The sequence below is a fragment of the Podarcis erhardii genome (genome assembly GCF_964252035.2).
Source record: "Podarcis erhardii genome assembly, chromosome: 2".
Classification (NCBI taxonomy): Eukaryota; Metazoa; Chordata; class Lepidosauria; order Squamata; family Lacertidae; genus Podarcis; species Podarcis erhardii.
Genome location: NC_138498.1, coordinates 69595352 through 69618741, shown reverse-complemented (window position 1 = coordinate 69618741; position 23390 = coordinate 69595352). Strand labels below are relative to the sequence as shown.

At 45.9% G+C, this 23390-nt stretch overlaps 2 protein-coding genes across 4 annotated transcripts in view; one reads left to right on the top strand and one right to left on the bottom strand.

The window, feature by feature from the left end:
- Positions 1–1644: 1644 nt before the first annotated feature.
- HK3 (hexokinase 3) lies at positions 1645–21122 on the top strand. Its single transcript, XM_081850192.1, has 17 exons — positions 1645–2609; positions 4505–4653; positions 6026–6145; positions 7899–7997; positions 8100–8199; positions 8609–8792; positions 10240–10395; positions 11319–11552; positions 12319–12623; positions 13147–13295; positions 13463–13582; positions 14266–14361; positions 18344–18443; positions 18854–19037; positions 19124–19279; positions 20082–20312; positions 20771–21122. Exons 1-17 carry the CDS (start codon positions 1979–1981, stop codon positions 20892–20894), a joined length of 3138 nt encoding a protein of 1045 aa, XP_081706318.1. The 5' UTR covers positions 1645–1978; the 3' UTR covers positions 20895–21122.
- A 223-nt stretch (positions 21123–21345) lies between these two features.
- The window catches only part of UNC5A (unc-5 netrin receptor A), a 91317-nt gene continuing 89272 nt past the window's right edge, over positions 21346–23390 (bottom strand). For all 3 annotated transcript variants that reach the window (XM_081850196.1, XM_081850198.1, XM_081850197.1), the window contains 2 exons: positions 22923–23101; positions 21346–22461 (listed from right to left, as the gene is read on the bottom strand). In XM_081850196.1, the coding sequence (XP_081706322.1) occupies positions 22296–22461; positions 22923–23101 (345 nt within the window). In that variant the 3' untranslated portion in view covers positions 21346–22295. The remainder of the gene's footprint in view (positions 22462–22922; positions 23102–23390) is intronic.

Below are 23390 nucleotides of genomic sequence, written 5' to 3'. Positions count from 1 at the left end.
GAGCGGGAAAAGCCAGTGCAATGAGAAGCCAGTGCAATGAGTCTAAGGTAAGAGCACTTCTCTCTAGCTGCCAATCAATTGGTAATAAAAGCAGGGACCTGTTTGGTTAGCTGTTCTGTCATTGTTCTCAAAGCTTGCCATAAATTTGGGCTTGTTGCTTTGGGCAGCGTTCAACTAAGTTGTTGCATGCTCTGGTACAAGGTCTTCTTGTGCAACATGACTTCCCCCCATTCCTCCTCCCTATGCCTCCTAAATCTGTTCTGGTGGATTTGAAGAACACCCCAGGGCAGGTTTAGGCATAGCTGTCAACGTTTTCCCTTTTTTAAGGGCATTTCCCTTATTCCAAATAGGATTCCTCGCAAGAAAAGGGAAAAGTTGACAGCTATGAGTTTAGGGCGTGTGCAGAGAGAGGAGAGGAGGTGAAAATCTTGTTGCACAATCAGACCTCATTCAGTAAGCACATTCCCCACTTGATGCTAAGTCGCATTTCACCTGAGGGATAAGAAACTCTGCTTATAGGCCTCCAGTGGTGAAAAGCCCACTGCCTCCTGAAGCAGACTGTTTCACGCTCAGTAAGGTCTGCACTTAGGATGTTGCTACTGTAAAGGTAGAGCGGGCTGCACTAAGGGGAAACGGGGGTTGTTAAAAGTGGTCTGTGACAGAACTATTTAATCTGCTTTAATACTGCAAGCCTAAAGTTTTGGAATGCACTGGAACAAAATGGTGACAGTCTGGAAGCAGGCTTAGTCTCAATCTTGACCTGTGATATCCAAAGTGAACCTCAGTGAAAGGCTGACATAGTTTGGAATGGAAGAATCTGTTAATTTTGGTTCTCTCTATTTCTTGTTTTTCAAATCATAAACTCCAATCTCCACATTTCAGCATCAGTTTGTGAAGTTTTTTGTTGTTGTTTTAAAGGAAAAACCCTCATGAAAATTCTTCAGCATTCTAGTGCGAATTTCTCCTAACAAATACATTTCTATATGCATTTTTGACTGGTGTACACATTTTAACAAGCATTTCCCCCTAATGGAATCTATTTTTTTATGTTATTTTTGTATATAAATTCCTTTTTATGCACCCTTTCCCCTAACATATGCATTTTTGTGAACGTTTTTGACTGGAGAACTGCATCACAAAATTCAGATGAGTGTGAAGCTTGAAGGATAGCTATGTTTCAGTCCTCATATTGCTTTGGAAAGCGCAACTTTGATAAACCTGGCTTTAAATGCAAACTGAAAATTTCTCCCCTGTCCCTAGTCTCTGCCCCACCAACCAATTGGGACAAAAGTCTGCACTCGCATTGGAATTTCCATTGACAAGGCTATTTTTCCAATGGTGGAGAAAACAAATGAATGAAAGAAAGAAACGTCTTCCTACAAGATAGAAAGTGTAGAAAGTGTGTGAATTCCACAGCTATCTTTTATTTGGAGGTGGGCACTGCTGGGGGTCTAGTCACAGCAAGGTTAAAATCCCCTCAGGGGACTCTCCTCCCCAGCCCTCAGCTCCAGAGGCTATTTTAAAAAACGGCTTTTCAGTATGAACCATGAAACGGCCTATGCAGACAATTATATGGTCTCCTCTGCCCTTTTTATAACTCTGTGGCCCCACATTCTACTCCCCCCCCCCCCCGCTTCCATTCCACTCTCTCGCTTGAGGAATCTTCCAACTGCCTCCTGCTCCAAGCCCTCCTCTCCTTTCTCTCTCTCCTTTCCTCCTCTGCCACCCTCCCTCCCTCCCACTCTGCTTTCTTTCTACTTCACCTCTCCCTCCTGCACCCTGCCTCGTGTGTCTGTTCATGCCTCGCTCGCGCAGCTTCAAAACTGGGCCGCTCACATTCGGCCTCACTCTGCGCCCCACCCTGAGCCGGACTCAACTCCCAGCCCCACATGCTGGCCTGCCTCACCCCCACTCCCCCCTCGCGCTTTCCGCCCTTTGCTGACTTGACAGACGAGGGCTTTTTGTGACTGATGACACCATGTCTGACCGGGGCCGAGCCAGTCGGAGAGACAGTGATGACGATCTGTGTTCTAAAGTTTCGTTTCTGCTAAATTCCATGTCAGGTCCCAATCCAGCTTCCGAGGACCTTCATAGGTTTTCCTTAGTGGTAAATTCCTCGCTGGATTCCAGCTCAGCCTCCAACACATTTTTCGCTCTTAATTCAGGACCTAGTTCCTTCGACTCCAGGCATAATTCAGGCTTTCCCCCTCTTCCCAAGCAGCGGGACTCTGATGCCAGCGAGTCCTCTTTTTTAGCTGTCACCTTTTCACAATCACGTACATCTGCACCTGCAGCTTCACCTTCACCACAAAGCTCCAGGGAGATGAATTTTGTTCCCAGGTTAAAGAGAAGTTCGTTTGTGGGCACGTCCAGTACTGAAGGCAGGGAAGATCACAAACTGCTTCCCCACCGTGCTCCCTCTAAAAACGCTCCTGTTTCTGACCAGATCCAGAAACATGTACAGGCCTTTCATCTACCCAAGGAGCAGCTTCAACATGTGAGGGATTCTGTGTATTCAGCCATGCAGAGTGGCCTCAAGGAGAAGGTTAAAGATGGCCTCCCTTTACCCATGCTGCCTTCCTACGTTTGTACCTTGACTGATGGCACTGGTAAGTGTGCTTTCTTTTTGGCAGTTTGCCTGAACTGTTGTCTAGACCAGTTGTTTTAGGAATACAATTTCCACCATCCAGCTAGCTAGGGATGATGGGATTTGGAGTCCCAAAACAGCTGGAGACCTAGTCTAGACCCATAGTCTTCAACCTTTTCAGACCTAGGACTTACTTTTAACCCAAGCATGCATTTGAGGAGCCCATTTCTTAATTTCCGCCCAATATATCACCCACTGGTGATAGTGCTGCTGTTGTGGTCCACCTTGGATTAGGGGTTCTGAATGGGTCCTAAGTTGACCCACCAGTTGAAAACCAGTGGCTGACTCCAGACTCCTTTACACCTTGCACTGGGTTGCCAATTTTTTAAACAGCCCATGTAGCTGTACTTTGAATACCATTCCTTTCCACACTTTTGTTCCTGCTCCACATTATTTTCCACAACATCCTGGCTTCCCGATTGCCACATTTGGCTTCAAAACTTCCAAGTACTGGCTTGTGAATCTCTGAGAGTACACAGGGATGCACATATTTGGGCGGGGGGACAAAGAGAAAGATGAAATGCTATTAGATCATGCACAGAGCCTTGCGAAGGAGCGATTTCCTGGTTTGTCTAGCATGTGCAAGAATGACCCAGAATCTGGTAATCTGCATCTGTCCACAGTTTGCCTGTCTAGCTTGGTGGTAACAATGCTGGTGTTGGCTGAGAGGTGGCCTGCAGAATGATACAGCAGGCAGTCATCTGAGTGAGGATGAAGGGCTTGGGTTCTGCTTAGGGTTGTGAGGCTTGGTAGGCTAACACATACAACTGCGGTCTTGTTGAGCACAGATTGCCAAGCAGCACCTGCCACCTTTGTTCATTTCTTGGACCATTGAGTCAGACCCATTGGTCCATCTAGCTCAGTATTGTCTACATTTTCTGGCAGCAGCTGTCCAGGGCTTCAGACTAGGAACCTACTCTCCCAACCTTACCTGCAAATACCGGGAATTGAACCTGAGACCCCCTGCATGCAACACAGGTGCTTTCCCACTAAGCTATGACCCTTCTTGTTCAGGGGCAGAACTGTGTTGTAGTAGAAACTCAGTAGAATCCTTAAAAACACATAGATACCCTCTAAAGTACAGTGCTACTACCAGCTCTTTGGGAAGAAAGGTGAGATATAAATAGTAATAATAATCGTAATAATAATGTGTTATGCAGTGACAGCTCCTGCCTTTGCATCAACAGCAGAAACAGCTAGGTTGAAATCACTTCCACAGACTAGCCAAGAATTATAGAATCATAATTCAACAGAATTATAGAATCATAGAACTGCAGAGTTGGAAGGGACCCTGAGATTCATCTAGTCCAACCCCCTCAATGCAGGAATGTGCAGCTGTCCCATACAGGGATTGAACCTGCAACCTTGGTGTTATTAGCACCAGTAACAACGCACTCTAACCAACTGAGCTGGTTTTATTTTCTAAACCTATGCATGGAGCCTGGTGACTCTGAATTACTATCACCGTTCAGCACCTAGTCACATATGATGATCATGAACCTAAGTGATGATTGGCCTACTGCTTTTTGTATTTGTTATTGTGTGCCACTGAAACCCTGGACAGTCGCTTCCTCTCCCTCATGGAAAATAATCTATCAGTGTTTATTGACTATATAATAATTCACATTCTAATTTAAGATTGTCCATTGATTAGCAGCAAAGCTGGGCTAAACAAACAAACAAACAAACAAACAAACAAACAAACAAACAAACAGTCCTGGTGACAGACACCCCCCACCTCAGTTCCAGCTCTCCCCCCCTCATAGCAATTTAAAAAGAATTTATATGGCAACCATATGAATGAGACATGGGCAGTCTTGATCACTATATATCCTAATGTTCACATCTATTTTTCAGAGACGGGGGATTTTTTGGGTTTAGAAATGAAGAAGGATCAAGTGAAGATCATGCTCTTGCAACTATCAGATCGCAAGGATGAGCCTGTGGTGATGAAGAAAAAGGACTTTCCCATTACTGAGAATATTGTCAACGGCAGTGGGGAGCAGGTATCATTCCTCTGTCTTGAGTTCTTCAGCTTACTTAATTCATTTTGCTTGTTATTATGGGTTGGGTTGGGTTGGGTTGGGTTGGGTTGGGTTGGGTTGCTGATGTCTTCTGCAGTATGTCTTTGATGGAATAGCAATGCATTAGTGCTGGATTGAAACTGGACAGTCTGCACACCATATCCCTTTGCTAGTTGCTCTGCAGTGCTTCTGCACTGTTACTGCATTGTTGCCACCTGGGAGGGCACTTTCTTGAGCTATAACATAACAAAAGCAAGACAAACCAAAACTGAAACATTTGTTATATGACGAATTACAGGATGACAATGGAAAGCTATGGGACATGCACTGACTGGAAATGAAGCAGTATATCCAACCAGTTACCATCATGAGCACAAATAATCATGAATGCACCTTCTGCTCTCTTCACAAGCTTCTTCGTTTGTCTTGAATTTAAAATTATTGTATTGATTTTCAGATGTTTTCTTTCTCATTCTCCCACTTAGCTGCTCTTTCATCTCACCCTGCCCCTCCTTGATCATTTTACTCTTCTGGCACTCTTCTCTGCCCAATGCCCTGAGAGCACCTTTCCTCCCTGTAGCCTATCAGCTGTTTGGCTCCTTAAAATTGGCTTACTCATCCTGGGGCCCTTCAGCTGCCATCTTACACACACACAGGAATCAGCCCCACTGAATACAGTGAGGGGCTAACATGTATTCTGATTCCTCTCCTCTATTTTTCCTCCTGCTCTTTCTTATTCTTCCTGCTCTAGATCCTTTACCTTATTAATTTCCCCTACAATTTCCCTAACCTTGGCAGTTAACAGTATCTCCTGCATTTAAATGCGGAAAGTAGCTACAAGCCGCCCCCCCCCCCCATCATATTGTGACTGTGATACTGGGTAATGGGCAGATTAACCCTTCTCCCCGCAAATATATTTTTTCTGAATTAAATTCCCTACCCAAAACAGATATTTGTCCCCATAGGAAAAAGACAGATTTTGCCACGTACATTGGAACCTGCATTGGAACCTGCATTATACTGAGTCAGATTCTGGGTGTATCTAGCAGAACCTGTCTTGATGCTGGTTTCAGTTATACTGCTTAAGCATCGTCAGAGCCATTCCCTTTTAAAAATATTTGTTTCTATCTTGTGTACATTTGTTTTTTAAATAATAATAATAATAATAATAATAATAATATATTGGTAAGAGGTTGATAAAAAAAACCCTACTGGGTGATTTGGTGAGATCACACTACTGGTGAAATTTCAGGTTCTACACTGCTAGCAAATATTTGCTGTCGTCATTTGTTGGCATCGTGCCCTGAGGTGAGTGGAATGTACCGTACTCATAATACCGTGCTTTCTTTTCCAGCTTTTTGAATTCCTTGCAAAATGTGTGGCCACGTTTTTGGATGGACTTAGCCTCAACACCAAAAATTTGCTGCTGTGCTTCTGTTTTCCCTTTGCTTGTGAGCATATTGCACTGAACCAGGTGAATACTTTGTTGGCCCAGCAGCAGACAGTACGGGAGACTGGAGATAGGAAGGAAATCCAAACGGAACTTTAAATCTATGATCTTGTACCCACTTTCCTGACCCACTTCACTCGGCTGGCCGGCATTGAGAACAAGCTTTGTTTGCCAAGGAATGGTCAGGAGTGCACTTTAAGACTCCCCATTTCCCCTTTGCAGTCATGTCTTTATGTGCCCCACACCTAACATAACATGACATCAAGGGTGCAGCATATGGGTGTGGTTTGGGCAGGGCCGGATTTAGGTTTGATGTGGCCCTAAGCTACTGAAGGTAATGGGGCCCTTTATATGTGATATTTTAGGGAGCAGGCTAGCAGGCGGGGTCCGTTACTTACATGATAGGAGCCAAAATACTGTTGCTGTATGTTTATTTGTTTATTATCTCATATTTTGGAAATGTATATCTTTTTTTCCCCTTTAATTTTTTGGGGGGCCCTAAGCTATAGCTTATTTAATTTATACTTAATTCCGGCACTGGGTTTGGGGAAAACTGACTCATGGGCCAGATTGAGTTCCTCACTGCTGTTGTACAGTATCTGGGCAATATGCACCTCTGAAGGGTGCACATTCTTAAAGCCTAGGGGCTGCCACTGAAAAGGTCCTTCTGCTCACCACTTATTCTCAAACCACATTCCATAACAGCAGCATGACTAGAGTCTCCCCTGCAAATATTAATTCTCATGCAGATTGACATTGGAAGAAGCACTCCATCAGATATCTGGGACCCAAGTAATTTAGGGTTTTCTGTGTTAACAGAAGCACATTGAATTGAGCCTGGAAGCAAACTGGCTATCACTGCAGATCTTTCAAAACTGATAAAATGTGCATCTGGCCAGTGATACCTGTCAGTAGCAAGGCCGCCACATTCTCCAGCAGTTTCAGCTTCTGGGCCACCTTCAGGGGAAGCCACATGCACAGTACATCGAAGTAGTCCACCTGGGTGGGTGGAAATTACCGGAACACACGTAACTGTGGCCACATTTTCCTTGTCCAGGAAGGACTAGCTGGCAAACAAGCCAGAGCTGAAAATAGGTGCTTCTTGCCACTGAAGCCACCTGGTCCTCCTTTGGTGGTGCTGAGTCCAGGAGCACCTCCAGGCAAAGTACCAGCTCCTTTAGGGAGAGTGCATCCCCATCCAAAACAGGCTGTGTTCCCACATCCAGATCTCAGTAACCTGGAAGAAACAGCACCTTGGTCTTGTCTGGATTCATTTTCAATTTATTGGCCCACATCCAGTTCGCTGCCAACTCCAAACTGGCCCAACACCTGTCCTGCCTCTCCAAATTCAAATGGAACAGAGAGATAGAGCTGGGTGTCATCAGCATACTGATTTTGCGCTATTTGTTTTATTCATTTATTTCAGAACTTGCACGCTGCCTCGGAGGGAAAATCCTCCCAAGGCAGCCCACATAAAAAGAATAAAACATAACACAGCTCTTTAGAAAATACACAAACCCATTATCCAAATACAAAACTGGTGGCAGCTGATTAAACCAATATAGAGCTTGTTACTGAATGAATATATAGAGTAAATGAATTGTCAAAGTCATTCTCAGATTTGGATTCTTCTACTTTTCAAAGATCACAGGACATGTTTTCATGAATAACCCCGTTGGTCCTCTTGCTTGAATACTTTGCTTGTAGGAAGCAGGGCTGGGTTTCTCAGTGGTTTGTTGAAGTTTCTCAGTGGCCTTCCTGCTTGGTTTTCCCTTAGTGTAAGCTGATCAGATGGAGCAAGGATTGCCGGTGGCCAGGTGTGGAGGGGCATGATGTGGCACAACTGCTCCAAACAGCTCTTAACCAGACTTGCAAGGTGAGGACAGCGGCTGCGTCAGCTGTGACTGAAGCATGCATGGGGGGGGGGTGTGCTTCTGGTGAGAAAATGAGAGAGTCGCTTTAATCTTTTTCTCTCCAGAACTACCAGATTGAGGTCATTGCTGTAATAAACGACTCTGTGGGAACCTTGTTGAGCTGCCATTCTGAGAAAGAGCCATGTGAGGTTGGGCTGGTGATAGGTAAGCAAAACCTTGCATGGTGCTGGCGACTTGCTAGCAAGCTGTTGAGCTGGAAGGCTTTCATATGCCTTATAGTAGATGTGGGGGGCAGGGGTGCCAAGAAACTGGCTATTCTTCCTAGATTGGAAGAATCTCAGCATAGTATGTAGCCACATCACAGGGCTAGAAACCAATTCCCTGGTGATTAAGAATTAGGGAGCTGGATTCTAAGCACACATTCTAGGAAGATATTGCATTTCATCAAAATGGCAGGCCCTAACTATTGTGAGAGTTAGGATACTGGCATATAGATGGACAGTTGCAGGACAGTTGCAATTTCTCATTGCCATGCGGCCGGAGGCTTTATTAAAATGCTGTTTCTCCTGTTTTGAGCTTCTCTCCCTGTGTCCTGCCTTCCTGCATATGGTAGATGCTGGCACTAACTGTGGTTATGTGGAGGAGTTGCAGCATATAGCAGGCTTGGAGCATGGTGCTGGATGCATGTGTGTCAACACCGAATGGAGCTCTTTTGGGAAGCTGGGCGAGTTGAATGACATAACGACAGAGTTTGACCTGCAAATGGATAAGCAGTCCATGGACCGAGGCAAAAACAAGTGAGTCACAGTAAAGGAAGTAACAATCTGTTTAAAAAATGAGTCATTGGTTACTGGTGCCCGGGATTCACTGGAATAATCAAGGTTAGTCGTGCTCTGTGTCCAAAAACACATTTTCTGCATAATCAAACTCCAAATTTGTGTTTGCAATTGTTCAGTACCATCTTTGTTCAGTCACCTGATGGATGACCTTCACGAAGAGCAGGACAAGGGGAGGGTCACCTCGCTCCTGCATCTCAATCTGACTGTGGCTTTCGATACCATGGAATGGGAATTGGGAGCCCTGTGCTACCTTGGTTCCAGTTCTATTTACAGTACTGGGTCCAGAGAGGAGCACTGGGAGAGTGCTTTTCAGCCCCCTGGTGGTTACACCATGGGGTGCTTCAGGACACAGTTATATCCCCAATGCTATTTAGCATTGTCATACATTTGTGGGGTGCCTAGACTCCCCTTCTAATTCCTGGGTGTCAGGCGCTGAATTTAGCATGTTAAAATATAAGCCAGGCTGGCTTCCTGATGAAGTAATCGTCTGGAGCAGGCATGTCCAAAGTCCATTTCGGGGGCCTAATCTGGCCTGCTGTGGCAGTTTATACCTTAAAAAAGGTCAACAACTTTGGTTGGTCCTTTGGTCGGCACCCATGGCCCTTCACTTCATCAAATCTGGCCCTCTTTGAAAAAGTTTGGACACCACTGGAGAGATGGGCCATTGAAAGAGCAAAAGGTGAAGGGTGACCCATTAAGAAATCAATCAGCAAAGCTAAGACTGTGCCAGCTGGGAAATGGGTGAAGCCCCCTCGCTCTCAACTCAGAGTTAGTTAGAAATACAAAGTCAAGGAAGGCAAGCAGTTGTTGAAGGATTGCAGTTTGCGTGGTGTAGGCTGGAGGAAAAATGGTTGTGTTTGCAAGCTGGAGAAGGTGGGGAGTCAGAGCAATGTGGGTTGACAGATTGAATCTAAGGTGGCAGCCGTGGAGGAAATGGAACCCGCTTGGAGAGTAATGCTCGAAGCCCTTCCATCCCAGGTTCAGGTTGCATATATATGTAAGCAAGCCATATATCATAAAGAAAACACCATCTCTGCTGTGCCTTGTTGTCTGAAAGGAAACACAGACCCTGATCAGCAAACTTGGTACCTTTGGAATTGTGCTCTGCTCAGAGATTAGGGTGACATGAAGCCACTGGGAATGGTCATTCCTGTATAAGTCCTGAATGAATGCTGATGTTGTGTAACCTTATGTGAACTTTGTGCAGTCAGCATGAATACCCTATAGAACAGGTGGTCTACAAACAAGCAACCTATGATATTGTCTGTCTTAGCAGCAAATGTTGTAAGAAATGGCCAAGACTTCTCCTATAGACAGGGTGACTTGACCAGTAATTTGCCAACCACCCTTTCACTTCAATTCCTTCTCTTTCTGCACTGATTTTCTTCTTTCTTCTCACTGGCAGGTTTGAGAAGTTGGTCAGTAGCATATATCTGTGTGATACTATCCGTGTTACTTTGGCTACTTTGGCTGAGAAAGGTGATATCTTCAGCGGTGTCCTGACTCCCACCCTTCTTACCAAGGGAAAAATGGAGCTCCAAGATGTTGTGGACATCATAGAGTAAGTGAGTTCCTCAAACGCGTCTTGGGAGACCTGGTCAACCTGATATCCTCAGTAGCAGCAGAGTGTGACTTGGCATGCCTTGTTAGCCTAGCCCTAGAAAAGCAGCCAAGAGGAATGGACCCACATAAATAATTACATCTGTAGCCCATAAAAAACAACAACACTGAAGCAGGTGAATGAATGAATGATTGAATCAACTTGCACATTTAAATACACCGTAGGATGACCCAGAGATACACTGCCAGAGATATTTGTTCAAGTAAGATGTCTTAAAAGAAGAAGGCTTTAAAGAAAAGTGTCTATAGTGGGCCATTCATTAAGTATATCTCTCATCAGGTAGGAAGAGGGAATAGCAAAGGTGTCACAAGGCTAAGAATCAGAACTGGTAAATGTGACATGTCACTGTTTGTTCCCCCAGTACAATCATTTAATACTCTGCGTTATTCAGCACCAACACATGCATTCCCATGCTGCCTGCCCCCTTCTGCATACAAAACAAGGGCTATACTACTGAGCTATGGCCCTTGTGGTATTATTTTATTTGTAAACAATTTTTATAATGCTTTTTGCTGTAAGAAGGGCCTGTATAGCAGTGCAGATAAAAGAAGAAAATAAAACAAAGCATAATCAAGTAACAGACGTTAAAAACAAAACCTTAAATATCAACGAGATGTTAACAACGTCCACTTTCTGAAATATTTATCTTGTTACAGTTCTTGTGTCCGTCTCTAAAAAGTCAGCATGGGTAGAAACAAAACTAAACACACACACACGCTAGTTCATTATAGATGGAGAGTTCAGTGATTTCAATTTGGAATCAATATTATTCTTTGCTGAGATCAATTAACAGTTAACCAGAGTCTCCCTCATGCCTCTTGCTGCTGCCACCCTGCTTTAACTCATGTATGCTTTAACTGCAGTGAAAAAGTTGGCCTGGCCAATACCAAGAACTTCCTTGTCCGCCTGGGAATGGTGGCAAGCAACCAAGACTGTTTCAACGTGCAGCAAATATGCCAAGCGGTCTATGTCCGTTCTGCCAAGCTCTGTGCTGCTGGACTGGCTGGCGTTCTTACTCATATCCGGATCAGTCAAGGGCTGCCACACCTGAAAATCATTGTGGCTGTGGAAGGGGACATGTACAAGAGCCGACCACAGTAAGGAGTTGTACCAGGCATATAAATATTTGTTCGTGTCGTGAGTAGCCAGTGCGATGACCTCCAGATATTGTTGGACTATAATGGCCATATGCATGCTTGATGATCAAGGATGATGGGAACTGTAGCCCAGCTACATCTGTAGATCATCATATTGGCTGCCCCTCATCTAAATCAAAACCAAGAAACCCACCAATCCCACTTTCCTATGGACCACTGGACTAACCATAATATTTTCCCTGACTTCCTTTCATGAGCAGGTTATTGGAGCAAGCTTTCTCCTGGACTGAAATCACTGGCCAAGAAAGCATTTCTTCCAGTGTCTTCTTCCAGATATAAAAATATTTTCCTTCAACCCAGAGAACCATTAAGTCAGCTTAGCTATTCATTGTTGCCAGAAACTCAGTAGGCAGCATATTTTATCCTCTCTCTTGCCATATCAGCTCCTTCCAGGACAGTAACCCATCTATACTACTCAGATAAATGGATCCATCCATCCATCTGAATCTCTCAAATTGGTTACTGGGGTTTCCCAGGCTAGGGGGTCTGTTACATGTCCAAAGTTAGGAGGCTGTTAACTTCAGGGAGTTCAGCCATTTTAGAAAATGTGGATAATGTAAACAGACCCAAAGACTCATTTATCCAGCAAATTTTCACATTCCTTTTGGGCAAAGGCATAGTAAGCTAGGGGACAGGTGCAGAAAGGCCAGAAAGGTTACTTCCAGTCACCCTGCTTCAAGGTCTCTGACATTTCCTCTCCCTCCAGGTATGGTCAGATATTGCAAGAAACATTGAAATCACTGGCTCCTGATTGCACTGTCACCTTTGCCACATCAGAACATGGCTGTGTTTTTGGGGCTGCCAGGGTAGCAGCTGCGACAATGAGGCTCAAACACCAACAGGAAGGAGTAGCCCAGGTCCTGGCGCCTTTCCGACTTTCTATGTCCGACATGGACACACTGCGGACCATGATGAGACAGGAAATGGAGAAGGGTCTGTCAAAGGAGACACACAGTACAGCCACCGTCCGCATGTTGCCCACTTACGTCCGCCATTTGCCTGACGGCAGCGGTGAGAGCCAGAGAACAACCTCTTGGGAATGGCCTTTATCTTGGGAGGGAAGAGCTTTGAAGAGCTCAAGGGGGCTTTTAAAAAAGTATCAGGGAAGTTGTGTTTGTCCAGAGAAAACCTTCTGAGTTTTGGGGGGCCCAAGTCTTTCAATTGATATGGGGCTGTTGTTATTGTTACTTATGTTCATCTCACTGAGAAGAGTGCAGCATAACCACTGCTAGTAACAACAGGAGTCTCCAACCTTTTCAGATCCTGCAGCCGCCTATAGCACAAATATGCATTTTATTTTATTAGCAAATATTGGTATGGTGCCAGTGGGTCTTGACCCCTCAGTTGACAACCAATATTCTAGAGGGCTGGTGAGATGCTTTCCCAAGGCTTTATAGTTTAAGTTGCCAGCACTGGTGGGAATGATGTTGGCCTCAGGCAAAGAAGCCAAAGAAGGAGACCCTTGCAGTGACTGTGTTGGGTTGTAGTTGAGAGTCTATGTCACTCAAGCTCTTGTCCCTTATACATTTTGTAGAGAGAGGGGAGTTCCTTGCATTGGATCTGGGCGGAACCAATTTCCGAGTGCTTATGGTGCAGGTGAAAAGCAAAGAAGAGGGTGGTGTACACATGGTCTCTGAGTCTTACACAATTCCACCCGAAGTGGCCCAGAGTAATGCAATACAGGTAGGTGCAAGAAAGGGGAAGACATGGCTGGGTTGAACTGGCCTCTATTACAGACTGGCTGTGACACTGGCAACTGTGGGGATGGGCGACACTGTTATTGATGGCGTTTCCTCTCCAAAGTTGTCTTTACCTCATAAGGCCTCATGCTTTCTCCCATTTTCCTGCAGCTCTTTGATCACATTGTTCAATGCATTAATGATTTCCATAGCAAGCATAGCATTGTGGGACGAACACTGCCACTGGGCTTCACTTTTTCATTTCCCTGCAGTCAGACGAACCTGGACAAGGTATGAAGCACCTATGGAAGTGATCTGCTGCTCATGTGGTGATGCTGGGAATTAGGACTTTGCTGCCTCCCTTACCTGGGTTAGCCAGTGGAGCCCCCTGCTGGGAAGGTATTTTTGTGGTAGATGGGAAGGGAGAGAAATGGGGTTGAACTACCTTGTGTTCCCCAAGATAGAAAGAGAAAAATTTCCAAACGCTATGATAACAACATAGTTTTCAAACCATTTACAAATAACTTGAAATGAAAGCTCAGCTTGTAGGATTTCTAAATTGTGAAATTCAGCTGTCCTTTGTGAAAAACCCCTGTTGAACCCCCTGCCCCCACTAGTTAGGCATCTCCCTCTAATAGATCCAGTCTCTGTCCTAGTGTGTATGCTACAATTCTGTGGAAGCGCAGAAAAGCTGCACAATTTGGCACTGGCAAGTTTCTAGCCCATATTGTTGCAAGGATAAACTTGAGATTGGGTGAGCAATGCCTAAAGAAAACTCAGAAACTAGAGGACCTGCAGAACTTTTGCAGAGGCGGGTCCCTGCATTATCTGCATGTCTCCTACTGCCATCTCTCTGTTGCAGCTTAGCTACAGTAGAATCATCCATGAACATGTGAAGGGCAAGCAGCTCAGAGAAAGCAGTCCAGTTGCATCTACATGTTTATCACAATTCCTTGTTTCTCTTGGTTTCACAGGGCATCTTGCTGAGATGGACCAAGGGGTTCAGTGCCACAGGCTGTGTAGGAGAAGATGTCGTGCAGTTGCTAAGAGAGGCTGTAAAGCGTCAAACAGTATGTGTGGGATATGGGGCACAAACTCTGGATAGATTTGCCAGGGATTATAGTTTGGGCTGGACTATTCAGACTTAATCTGATTTATCAAAATGAAAGGCTTTTAAATTATCACAAAACCCGCTGGTTTAAAATCAGAGTTAAGGCTATCTCATGTTGGCTCAAGCTCCACAAAGCCAGAAAACTGGAAGCTGAGGCTAATGCTTTAACAGATGTGCCCCATAATCAGCAAAGTTGTTGTTCAAGGACACAAGTTGCACTTGTGTACAACTCACCCCTAAGTATCCACACTTCTCCTTGGTCTTTCAAGCCCAAATCCTGATGGGGAGGAGGGTTTTTAAAATTCTATTTAAAAATCATTTATCAAAAATTATATACCAGTTCAAAGTAGTAAAATCTCTAAGCAATTTACAAGAAAATTGTATATCCACACTTACCGTACCTCTGCTCTTTCCAGGCATGGCCCACACTTTAATGCTCTGTGTTCAAGCATCCTTCCCCCCCCTTCTTCTTTTTTTTCTCCAGTGCCTTCCCCATGAAAACCCATCTTTTAGAGTTCAATAAGAGCACACAGCAATCTACAGGAAACCCAAACTGACATTTGCTCTGATTGAGTGCTATAGAGCGGGTTTTCGTTGGGAAATCTCCAGGGCAAACAACAACAATGCTCAGACACAGAGCTTTTATGTCTGGACCAGTGCCTGGAAAGGGTTAAGCACCGTCTTCCAACACACCACTTTGCTTCAGATTGCACCCTCCCAACACCAGTTTGTAATAGAAAAGATGTGTGGGCTAAGATTTGTAAGCTCAATTGTCTAATGATGTTCTATATAAGTCCCTGTTGGAGGCTCTTTTATTTTTTTGTGTGAAAGAGGCACTGCCCTACAAATTCACTGAAATAACATGAAATGAATGAAAACAATTCATTCCTACTCAGAATCAGTGCATTCACCTCCTCCACACTGCCAAAATGCAGCTTTTAGTGTTGCCTCTTTAAAATCTATGAAACAGGTGGATTATTTTCAAAACTACTTCAGAGAGACTTTGGTTCAGCAGTTGCAGTCCTTCCAACTCAAGTGTCCAATGCTGTCTTTTATTTAATACAACTGATAATATGAATAACGTGTGTGCAGCAATATGCTTGATCATGCGCCCCCTTGATCCCTGTTCCTCTTGGTTTATTAAATCTACTATCAGGGACTCTAGGCGGCTTACAGATAAAATAAGAACAGCTTAAAACATAGAAAATAACTGCCTCCATCATTAAAAAAAACCCAAAACCCCCAATTAATTAAAAGCAGTCAGTTCCTTAAAGCCTGTTGGAATAGGATCTTCACTTGCTAGTAGGACAGCAAGGAGAGAGCTAGTCTAACTTCTCTAGTGAGGGAGCTCCAAAGTCTGGGAGCAGCCACCAAGAAGCAGTGGCGTAGCGTGGGTTATCAGCACCCGGGGCAAGGCAAGTAATTTGCGCCCCCTAACCCATGGATTTGCGCCCCCTAACCCGTGGATTTCCCTAACCCCCAGATGTTGCGCCTGGTGCGGCCGGCCCCCCCTGCACCCCCCACGCTATGCCACTGCCAAGAAGGCCTTCTCCTGCATCCCCACCACGCATGCCTGTGAGGGTGGTGGGACCAAGAAAAGGGCCTCCCCCAAAGCTCTCATAACCTGGGCAGGTTCATCTGAGGGAATATAGTCTTTCAAATAGCTTGGGCCTAAGTTGTATGCCATAATACTTCATTGCACAGTGGGGGGGGGGTCTTTGCTATCTTGAACTGCCAGTAGTACTGTCACTCCTAAAAACGCCAGCTCTAGTTCTGTTCCACTGATCTGAAGGGATGAGGCCACAGGGAAAAATAACCTGTGACCTAATCACAATGACATTTAGGCAATTTACTGGCTAATTCACACTCACAAAAACATCCCCAGCTCTCTGTCTCCTGGCCCCTAGACCTTTGCAAAAACTAGCCGTTCTGGACCCATGGGAACATCTGGACATCTGAAAAGCTCATAGACAACAGCACAAAATGGCTGCCAGAGCCGGACTTGTCCAGTCACAAAACAAGGGACACCCTCTAATCAGTTCCAGCTTAATTAACTCTTGATGCATTCATTTCTCCTCTGCCAACACTCTGACCACTTCCACCTGCATATAGACAAGTATACCCTTTCTGTCCCAGAGATAGCGGCTGTGATGATATATCCCTGTGAAATGCATTCTTTGTTTTCACCCAGTCCAATAGCCCAACCGCCACCCCACATCTCCGTTTTGGACAGTTGCCTTCTTAAACACATGGCCACTGTTGCTATCTCGAGACATAATCTATCTCCCTGGGTCACTGTGAGGTTAAGTAATGGAAGAGAACCACTGCCGTCTTCTTCTTCGTAATCTTCCTGGGCGGGTTCACTGTGGGGCAGGGTGTGTGGGAGCGGGTTCGGTATAGGGTGGGTTTCAGTGTGAGGTGGTGTGTATGTGACCAGGAGGGGGGGTTGAGGGGGGTTCAGTGCAAGGGGTGAGGTGCGTCTTGGGTTTTTGTGTTGGGTGGAGTGTGTGGCAAGCTTAGGGCAGAATGTGTACAAGGGGTTCATTTGGGCATTTGGCGGCTTGCAGCATGGGGTGGGGGCAGAGGTTTTCAGCACAGGGTATATGTGTGGTTATGGGGTGTAGTATCTTCTAGTAGTTTGGTTAAACACAAGGCATGCATCTCACTGGTATGCATTGCTAATCCACTCCCCCCCCCCCATGACCTACTTTATAGGGTCATTGTGGTATTAAATACTGGAAGAGAATAACCACTCTCAGTAGTTTTTGTGAAAATTAGGAAGAATATATATTATATGCTTTCTTAACTGGGGGAAAGGGGGCCAAAGTGTCCATTTCCAGTCCTTTAAACTTGCTGTATGCTGGCAATTTTTATCAGATTGATGTGGAAGTTGGCACTTTTGTATACCTCATCAGGCAAATCAGGTAGGCCAGCTTTGAAGTTATTAGTCAAACAGATACCATTTTTATTAAGCTATAGAATTTTGAATCTTATAATGATAGAACCTCTTTTTTTTATTCACCTTAGCTCTAGGTACCAACCATGCCTATACTATACATATACTGTAGGTACTAACGATGCATATCCATGCAAGGCAGGCCTGGCACCTGTTTTTCTTAGGGAAATCCATCTTCAAAAGGGTGTGATTTTGGAGAGGAGGAATGAGTGCTTAATCACATTCTTGCTTCTTAATTCTCTGCTCCAAATGCCTCCCTCGCCAAATCTGGGTTTGCCTTATGTGGAACCCTGGGAAGGAATGACTTTGCAGGCAACAATTTGAAGCAGAGAAGCCGCAGGCAAATGGTCAAGCATGCCTCCAGACATTTGCTTTCCCCAATCCCAAGGAAAAGCAGCCATCGCATGTCTATTTCCCTTGCATACGTGTGATGAGTGCCTCTAGTCTAACAACAGCTCTCCCATGTTTATCGGTGAGCGAGTGAGAACATGCTTCAGGTAGAAAAGGGCCTCGCCTCTATTCTTTGTCAGACCTGGGAAATGGGGCATGTGTCTGACAGAGTTCACTCAGTTTGGATATGGCGTAAGGAGCCCCTCACGACTCTGAGGCGAACCAACTTGTATGTCAAGCAGGCCCAAGAAGTTTGTGTTGCGTGTTCAAAGCATTACGGTGCTCCATATTCTCAGTCCTCACCCCTAGGTCTACTCTGTGATGATGGGTCACTTGCTCTGTAGCCCATTGAGAAAGTGGAAGGTGTAACAGCAACCATTCGGTAAGCCAGCCCGATGACAGTGACAGAGCTTGAGAGCTCCCTTCAGGTTGATGCCCCCAGGGGCCTTCAGAAGGGGGGGGGGCAGGGAGAGGGGGCCTATTTCCCAAGCGACAGGGCCTATGGGTCTCTGCTGGTTACTGTGGTGATAGGGAATCGTGTTGCCTGGTAACACATCTTGCTGCTCTCTGTCTCTCCCTCCCTTTCTCTTCCCAGGACATTGATATAGATGTGGTTGCCATAGTGAATGACACTGTAGGAACCATGATGGCATGTGCCTATGTGGACCCCAACTGTGAGATTGGCCTCATCGTCGGTAAGATGGTTGCGGCAGCATTATTTTAATTATTATTTTCTAGAAATGTATACTGCTCTGCCCTTTGATAAAATTCCTAGGGTGGTTGGGAATAGGTGAGCGGGATCTGTCTTTTAGGGGCAAGGGGATTATACATGTGGTGCTTTCCAAGGGAATATATTTCCAACAGCGGATGCCCTCCTGCACTCTTCTTCTTGAAACTATTACCTTCTTTGGGGGATCTATAACCAGAATCTGGGCTGCTCCCTGACAGGTAAGCCTTTCTCTGTAATTTTGAAATTTAGAATGGACCGCCAAGTGGGCTGAAGATTCTTCCTCCAGGCTTGATCCCAATACTTTCCTTGCTCTGAGCAGGGGGAAATATGACAGTCCATTTTCATCAGTGATTCATTTCCATCCCTTTCTCTTAGGTACGGGTACCAATGCCTGTTACATGGAGGAGATGAGGAATGTGGGCACTGTGGAGGGGGACGAGGGCAGAATGTGTATCAATATGGAATGGGGGGCCTTTGGAGACAATGGCTGCCTCGAGCACTACATAACACAGTTTGACGAGAAAGTGGATGCAGAATCCATCAATGCTGGCCAGCAAAGGTGAGTCCGGGTACCTGGGAGTGATCTGGGGTGATGGCTGCCTCCAGGGTCTCCTTGTGTGACACTCATTTCCATTTCCCCTAAAGGTATGAAAAGCTTATCAGTGGCATGTACTTGGGCGAGATTGTGCGCTATATTCTGCTGGAGCTAACAATGCGCAAGGTCATCTTCAGGGGTCGCCCATCAGAAGTACTCAAGACCAAAAACATCTTCCCCACCAAATTCCTAACAAATGTTGAGGAGTAAGTGTGTATCCGTAACATTCTCTTTTCATGTAGAATTTAGGTTTGGTGCAGAAATCAAATTCCTGAGGCTTCTTTTGGTCTTTACCTGTAAAAGACTCTATTGTTCAAGGTGTCTCTAAGTCCTACTTGGTTATCTGTCCACCCCTCATTCTTAACTTCACCTTACCTAGGCTTGGATCACCTTCTGACAAGCAAGTACCCCTTGTCCCAGATTATATTGCAAGCATGCAAACTTAATTGATTTTATGGAAAGCAAGCCAATTTTTAGATATTGTATTTATTTCAATAATACATTCTGAGCACCAAGCTTTAGTCTTGCTGATGCAGAATTCTCAGTAATTTGGCATTGCCTGGATTCCCTCCCCCCCCCCTTTTGGAATGTAAAAACCTTCATGATCTGCCGCATGAACCCTTTGGGGAACAATGGGTTCTTTCAGGATGAATGTGGTTGCTTCCAGACCACCTGTTTATACAGCATCCATAATGATTTGTTTGCACAAAGTTTGTGGGGAGGTTAAAACCGTTTTTATTCGTGAGGAAGTTATACAACATTGCACCAGACAATCTCCCACTTTCCATATTGCAAAAACAAAACTGATTTGGGATTGAAGCTGGTTTGTTGTGCAAGAACGCCAAATCAAGTTAAATTGTGCAGCCTGAATTTGCCCATTTGTGATTGAATCCCATCTGCAAAACTGAGAGACTAGAAATGCTTAGCTTCTAAGAGGGCAACAGCTCTTGTTGAATATAATAGGTGCCTCAAGCAGTTCCACCGCTGATTATAATGTTCTGTAAGCAGCACTCCTGGTCACCATTACGTGTGTAACATTCTGGAAGAATATGGGTTGAGTGTATCTACGGAGGATGCCTTGGTGGTAAAGGATGTGTGCCGTGCCGTGTCGTCACGTGCCGCTAAGATGTGTGCAGTGGGAATATCTGCAGTTGTGGAGAAGATCCGAGAGAACCGTCGTGCGTCAAAGCTGGATATAACAGTTGGCGTGGATGGGACACTCTACAAGATGCATCCTTAGTGAGTCAGTTTTGCTTCATTAAACTGCGGGGCAAGCAAGGCCTCAACCCAACAGAGTGCCAATAGGGGAATGGAAACTTCAGTTGCCCAGTGGATGGCAAGACCAGGTTGGGCAGAGATGACAACAACTGTGTTTTGATGCATGGGGAGAAACTCAGCCATTACTGATCCATGCTAGGCTGGAGGACCTTAGTACTTATAGGGAGACACAGTGCATGGTAAAGGATGGTTCTTCCTAAGCTGCAGTAAGGCTGTATGGGCAGTACCTGGTTTTCTTTGGAGTATGGGGTTCTGCAGCACCTGTCTAGAAAAGTTGAATGCTGCCCCTGTTTTGGGTGAGGGAAAGAGGGGAAAGCTGCAATAACGTATGTCCAAGAACCATGTAACCAGGGGAGGGTGTGATACTGGCTGAACATTGCTTTCTCTTCCTCACGGACATGCTCCCTTTCTGTTCTCAGCTTTGCAACAAAGCTTCATAAGACGACGGCTCTGATAGCTCCAAACTGCAACGTCAAGTTCTTGCTGTCAGAGGATGGTTCAGGGAAGGGGGCTGCACTGATTGCTGCTGTGGCCCATAAATAACCAAACCATCCACTTGACTTGAATAAAGATGTCCCAGTAACCAGGACACCAAGCCATTCTCTACAATGCCCAGCCCTTGACCCACAGCAATGTGTTTCACCCTCCTCTGTGGCCAAACTGCAGGAAAGGCAAGTTGTGTCAGCAGCTGTGTTCCATCTTTATAGCTCTCTTTACCATCTCTGATTCATGTTCAAGCGAGGAAAACAATAAAACAAATTCCTGCTGCCACTTGGTTTTCCAAGTTATATATATTTTCCCCCAACAATCCAAGCCCAAGCCCACAGACTGAGAGTGCTAAAATGGAGGTGCCTTCTTAATAACCCTGGACATTTCTACACCTACTAAGCTGTCAAGGAAGCTCTGCTCAGACTTTGAACTCTCTCTGCTTTTTTCCAGATCTGGCAATGCTTCCATTGGCCTAGTGTTGAGTAGAGACACAAGAAGTCCCATGTAGCAATATATATATATAATTTATTTACATTCATGCCCGCTAAAACCCTGTGCGGGACGCTTATATGTACATAAGGCCAAGTGTAAATACTTGAATGCACTTGAATACAGAATAAAAAACGATCTTTACACAATACGGCATGGGCCCGCCTGGCCCAGCACACGTTCACTGCACGGATTGGACTGCCACGCACACGCACAATTCCCTTTGCATATACACTGGGCAAGGACTAAGGAGGCACAGATCCTGTCATCCAGCACAGCATGGCCCACCTCCCTGGGCTGCCCTTGACCATCTCCTCTCCTTGTCCCCTCGGGGTCCCCAGTGTCAGCACCAACCCCAGGGCAGCCCACTATGACCAAGTCACGGGTATCTCTTGGGCTGGAGCAAAAATATACAGAGATGGCTCTGGAAACAACCTGTCGGATCCCCCCTCCCGGCTCTGCTTCATCGCAGCATGGGACACTCTGGGGGCTGCAGTGGGAGAGGCACGGGCTTCTCGGCTCCAGGACCAAGCTTACCTTTTGGTCCTGGGTCACTCCCCACAAGCACCAAGCCAGCCATCTCCCTTCCCCTTTCTTCCCATGCTGGGGAAGAAGAGGGCTCTGGGTATATGACTAAGCCCAACAGAAGTACATCAGAATCCATTGCCAGCCTACTGCAAAATATGGGGCAAGCCTCCCTCGGCCAGTCCCAGAGCTTCCATGGCAGTGGCAGGGCAGGCATTCAGTAGTTTCCCCCACCACCCCATGGCTACTAGAGACTGAGCCCGGTGTGCTTGCCTTCTAGTTGTATTTGGCACAAGGAACAGAGGGCGTGAGGCTAGGATGCCTCCGACGGAGCACGCAGGCGTATTCAAAGCAGGACAAGTGTGGCAACACTGCCTCCTTCAAGCGGAGATGCCCTCTGCCATCCCCCAGCAAAGGCCTGTGCTGCCCCTACCAAGTGCCTTAGCACTCAGCCTCCGACACCATGAAGAGGGAGCTGTCTTGCTTGCCCACCTCCGCCACAGCAGCCGCCAGCTGGTTGAGGTTCCCGTTGGGGAAGTGACGGGCTTCCCATAAGTTCAACATCATTGCGGTTGGGCTGGGTTTCGAAGCAAAGAAGCTTAGATGGCTGTGGAAAGAGGAGAGGCCATTATTACCCAGGAGAAAGAGCCCCCAAGGCAGCACTTATTCACACACACCTTTTGCCCCATGCTTTCTAGGCACAGGCCTGCTCTTTAAAACTCTGTCTGAGCGTTTTTGTTTTGCCCTAGCAAAACCCCCGCTCTTTAATGCTGAATTGGAACAATTGGCAATTTTGGATTTCTGCAGATTGCTGTTTGCTCCAATTCAGCAGTAAAGAGCGGGTTTTCACAGCACAAAAAGAAGTCCAGATGAGCCCCCCGTTTTCCTCTCCTTCCTTGCCCCCACTATGTCACAGGAAAAAACAATGTGACTGCATCTGTTCCTGCTGGCCCGCCATACAGAAACCCCTCCTCCCACCTTAGTCACTTGTTCCTGCTAAAGCAAGATTCATCCACCTGGTAGGTTCTGTGCCAGCTGCAGCTTGTTTCTCCTGGTATAGTGTTTTACCTGTCGAGGTGCAGTTTCTGGGCTAATGCTCTCCAGTCAGCCCCACGGGCCCCTGGTGCATCCAGGCTGCTTATGATCTTCTGGCGGATGAGGAAGGGGATCTTGAAGGCACTGGGGCCCACGAGGGCAGGGGAGCCAGCCTCATTGTCTGGGGGCAGCCAGTCTGAGAACCGTGCATCCTGGGAAAAGGAGAGCAGCTATTAGGACCTATAAGGCGAACAAAGTCTTCATGGTGAGAAGAGGCAATGGAGGAGAGAGTGCCCGTGAAGACAAGGCTGTTTCTGCTTTATATTCTCTCTCAGTTTGATGCTGCTTTAAGTAAGGTGGAGAGGCCTCCCTGACACAATATGATTTTCTCCCAGATATTCCCCAGAAGGGTAATTCTGTCTACTTGACAGGTTTAGCGAAGGAGGATACCTAAAGATCACAAAGAATATCTCCCGCTTGACTGGGAAAGGAGGAGTGAAG

Bases quoted from the DNA above. Each gene is read 5' to 3' on its own strand.
- HK3 (XM_081850192.1), top strand. From the start codon at position 1,979: ATGTCTGACCGGGGCCGAGCCAGTCGGAGAGACAGTGATGACGATCTG. The intron at 18,444-18,853 runs GTAAGATGGTTG...CCTTTCTCTTAG, and splicing joins TGAGATTGGCCTCATCGTCG to GTACGGGTACCAATGCCTGT. The intron at 19,280-20,081 runs GTAAGTGTGTAT...TTCTGTAAGCAG, and splicing joins TTCCTAACAAATGTTGAGGA to CACTCCTGGTCACCATTACG.